Source organism: Chanodichthys erythropterus, chromosome 6 (genome assembly GCF_024489055.1).
Source record: "Chanodichthys erythropterus isolate Z2021 chromosome 6, ASM2448905v1, whole genome shotgun sequence".
NCBI lineage: Eukaryota > Metazoa > Chordata > Actinopteri > Cypriniformes > Xenocyprididae > Chanodichthys > Chanodichthys erythropterus.
The window spans coordinates 17,487,066-17,491,184 of record NC_090226.1 but is presented as its reverse complement, the minus strand read 5'-3'; the positions used below and the strand labels follow the sequence as shown (position 1 = coordinate 17,491,184).

At 38.4% G+C, this 4,119-nt stretch overlaps 1 protein-coding gene across 1 annotated transcript; it reads left to right on the top strand.

Moving 5' to 3' along the window:
- The first annotated feature begins 1,929 nt into the window (after positions 1–1,929).
- Positions 1,930–3,738, top strand: LOC137021126 (uncharacterized). The gene is made up of 6 exons (XM_067387344.1): positions 1,930–2,140; positions 2,333–2,455; positions 2,537–2,652; positions 2,762–2,909; positions 2,977–3,092; positions 3,156–3,738. Exons 1-6 carry the CDS (start codon positions 1,981–1,983, stop codon positions 3,660–3,662), a joined length of 1,170 nt encoding a protein of 389 aa, XP_067243445.1. The 5' UTR covers positions 1,930–1,980; the 3' UTR covers positions 3,663–3,738.
- The last annotated feature ends 381 nt before the right edge of the window (positions 3,739–4,119 follow it).

Genomic DNA, 4,119 nt, shown 5'->3' with positions numbered 1-4,119 from the left:
CAGCAAATCAAGGAAAGAAACACTGATTATTTGTATGAATTTAAGGTAAGGAGAGTCATGAAGGGACTGCATCTGATTTACCTCTGGGGTCATCGCCTGCTACATCATCAACTACATCTGTTTTGCAGGCAAAAAAAAAAATAGAGATGAGACGAAAACAATAACAATCATAAATATTGCCATTTTCATTAAAACTGTTTACACAATTACACTTTTTTTTTATTAGAATGACTAAAAGCCAAAATGGTTTGGAAATTTGTTTGGACCACTAACAGAGAGTGACCCATCTAGTGTAATAGATACAGTCGTGCTCAAAAGTTTACATACCTCTTGCAGAATCTGCAAAATGTTAATTATTTTAACAAAATAAAAGGGATCATACAAAATGCATGTTATTTTTTATTAATTACTCTCCTGATTAAGATATTTTACATAAAAGACCTACACATGTAGTCCACGAGACACGTTACATGGATGATGACTGTTTGTTAGTTTTGTGATGGTTGTTCATGAGTCCCTTGTTTGTCCTGAGCAGTTAAACTGCTCAATGTTCTTCAGAAAAATCCTCCAGACAAATTCTTTGATTTTCCAGCATCTTTTTGCATATTTGAACCCTTTACAGCAGTGACAGTATGATTTTGTGATCTATCTTTTCACACTGAGGGCAACTGAGGGACTCATATGCGACTAATACAAAGGGTTCAAACATTCACTGATGCTTCAGAAGGAAAAACAATGCATTAAGAACCATTGGGTGTAATAAATTAATTACTCACCCCCATGTCATTCCAAACCCGTAACACTTTTATTTATCTTCGGAACACAAATGAAGATATTTTTAATGAAATCTGAGAACTTTCTGTCCCTCCATAGACAGCTATGTGACTACCGCTTTGATGCTTCAAAAAGTTCTTAAAGAGATCGTAAAACTAATCCATATGAATTGTGTGGTTTAGTCTAAATTTTCTGAAGAGATTCAATCTCTTTATATGATGAACAGATTTAATTTAGGCTTTTATTCACATATAAAGACTGACAAACAAACATAAGCAGAAGCTCAACCACTACAGCCAGTGGCACTGATTCCCAGCAAACTATCCCATACCGGCATGATGAATACGATCTTCAACTACATGGAACTGGATTAAATATTTTGACTGTTGCAATCCCAATCAGGACTACGATCTGTAAAGCTGCCTGAATCAAAGTCATGCACTGTTCGCTGTTCGCCAGAGAACATCTATACTTGCTGCTGTTGCTTTTGGCTTACTTAGTTGGGAACATTTGATATTTAACAATGTTTTTGATCTGCCTGCATTGACACCATTGTATGCAAACTACATTAATAATTATTGACTTTTACAATGGAATGAATCAATACTGAATTTACTTAAGTTGGACAATGATACCATTTTCTTTAAGAGCTGCTGTGCAGCCAAAATCATTTACCAATTATCACTGTAAAGCTGCTTTGACACAATTGACGCGTTGTAAAAAGCACTATATAAATAAAGGTTACTTGACTTGTCAAAGTGTCAGTTGCGTAGCTGTCTATGGAGGGACAGAAAGCTCTCAGAGTTAATCAAAAAGATGTTCATTTGTCTTCTGAAGATTAACAGAATTCTTACAGGTTTCGACACGAGGGTGAGTGATTAATGACAGATTATTCATTTTTGGGTGAACTAACCCTTTAAGCCTTGTCTGTGAAACTGGAGGCTAATGTTGTGTATTTTGACATTGCTTGACTGGAGTAGTAATCCAAATTCAGCCCTTGTGTTAACTCTCAGCTTAATGAGGCACAGGTGAAAACAACAAGCTGATTGAGGAATAGATTTGATTGGCCAACCAGCATCAGCGAGTGATTCAAAAGTGAGTAAAAATAACACAGTTTGTCTCAATACACTTATCAACCTTTATAGTTAAAGATTTTTCAATAAGTTACATTTTTGGTATTTGTTTGGGTATCATAACAAACTCACCATGCTTTGGCCAAAGGACATCTTGCTTTTCACAATGGTTGTGCTGACACTGATTTCAACTTTAAGGGCTGGTCCTGGGCCTTTTTCTGAAACTGGTGCTGTTTATGGAGCAGCCTCTGAAAACCCAATCCGTTTTGGCAAACTTTTAATAGGTGGTGAAGGTACAGTATCTGACAAAGAAAAGGGAACATCTGAACTCAAATCAGCAGAACAGTTTGTCAGTCAGACAGAATATCAGTCAAAAGAAGTTAACTAGAAAATACAATTTTTAAAATGGGTCTTTTTAATAGAGGGATATAACTTAACATGTTTGGGGTTTTTATTTCTTAATGTGCTTTTTATTCTATATTAAGAGCGGTTCCACGTTGCTGAAGCTAAGCTGCATCGTTTGGGTCCTTCTGTGCACTGTGGAAGTGATTCAATGACCTTGCGCATTCCAGGGGCAATAAGAACTCCACACTTTCTGGTTGATCAAGGTAAGATGTTTTGGGCTTGTGAGTATGTGGGATTATAATTATTTTTTTTATTTAATTCATGAATTGACTCCCCTCCACCAGGAGATCAGTCAATAGTGCCTCTGTCTGAGATGCCAGCCAGCTGTGGTTTCTCACTGAAACGGGCACGCAGAGACGTTTCTCTTGTTGCTCCATACCAGGGCTGCGTCCGACTACAGGTTAGTTTGCATGCTAAAGATAAGTGCACTGTAGCTCTGCTCTGACCATGTGAAGAGTGAGCCTTGAATGATTTGGAGTTTTTTTTTCTCTTCCTATATCTCCTAACAGGACGGAAGTTATGTTCTGCCACTGCTTGTAATGGGGGCTCCGGTGCAAATGTCTTGCCCTGCAAGTAATCTCATCCCTACAGTGTCCTGCTTTCCCTCTTACATGACTATCTCACTTGGTGTCAGAGTAGATGATGTTAAAGTTAAAGGTAAGTCCCTTAATTATTTGCATTTAAGTTGAGAGGTGTTTGAGCTTTTTGTTTTTCTTTCTTGTAGTTGATGGATCATGGCAGCCTTTGCTTTTAACACCTCCCAAATGCTCATTCACATTGGAGACTGTTGATGGTTCACTGGTTATCACGGCACCATTAGGAAGCTGTTTGGAAGTGAAGGTAAAAATAGTGCACTTGTCTGATTTTACATGTATGGTAGCTGACGTTTCATGTCTTCCTCAGGATGGTGAAATGCAGCTCCCTCTGATGTACGGTGACCGGGAAGTGACTCTTTCTTGTCCCGTGACTCCAATGCCGGCCCCAACAACCATTGCTCCTGTCCAGGACCCATTGGACAGTCAACAAATATTTTACCCTTCCCCGTTTGGAAAACCCTGGTGGTATCATCCACATTCTCCTCGTTACCCTGTACCTCCCACTGTGCCGCCTACGACTCTTCCTCCTCAAGACCCTAACCAACATGTGTTCCCTCACATGTATCCCATGTCAATGTTTGATCCTTACTTGTATTCTAGTGGTTCTGCAGCAAAATGGCCCAGGTATCCGATGTTTCCTCCCTATATATACCACTCCAAGAGCCCAGTTGAAGCAACAATGACACCTTCCACAACCACCGCTGCTCAGTTTGAGCAGTTTGCAGGTTATCCTCCAATGTACCCAATATTCTATGGACGTCAATCCTTCAAGCCTTTTGTTCCTGCTGGTGGAAAATATCGCTTCATGCCCTAGCATCCTCAAGATCCAGGACTTTCTCGATCTAATTATATCAAATATTTACTGTAACAGGAATAAATGAGTGGTTGGATCATGGCAGGCTCTTCAGTCTTCTTTTTTTTTTTTTTTTTTTTTTTTTTTTTTTGTATACTGCCGTTATAAGTTCACTGGTTATGCTTAAAATTAATAGAAAATATTTCTATATACACAGTATACAAAACCGATGGATGTCTATAGAGATCTATATTTATAGGTAATTTGTCCACTTGAGCTTTTACACAAACCTTTAAACTTTGTAAACCTATCACAAATTGTTGGTTCAACACTCAGCCTTGTTAGCAGGTCATTTTTCACTCAAGAAAGCTACAAAGATGTGTAGTATAAACGATGTTACTGTACAATCAAGTTATTCACATGCATGGTAAATGTGGACCTAAATTGACACATGGCACAATACAAGCTGAAAGAAGCA

Bases quoted from the DNA above. Each gene is read 5' to 3' on its own strand.
- LOC137021126 (XM_067387344.1), top strand. From the start codon at position 1,981: ATGCTTTGGCCAAAGGACATCTTGCTTTTCACAATGGTTGTGCTGACA. The intron at 2,141-2,332 runs GTACAGTATCTG...TTCTATATTAAG, and splicing joins ACTTTTAATAGGTGGTGAAG to AGCGGTTCCACGTTGCTGAA. The intron at 2,910-2,976 runs GTAAGTCCCTTA...TCTTTCTTGTAG, and splicing joins AGATGATGTTAAAGTTAAAG to TTGATGGATCATGGCAGCCT.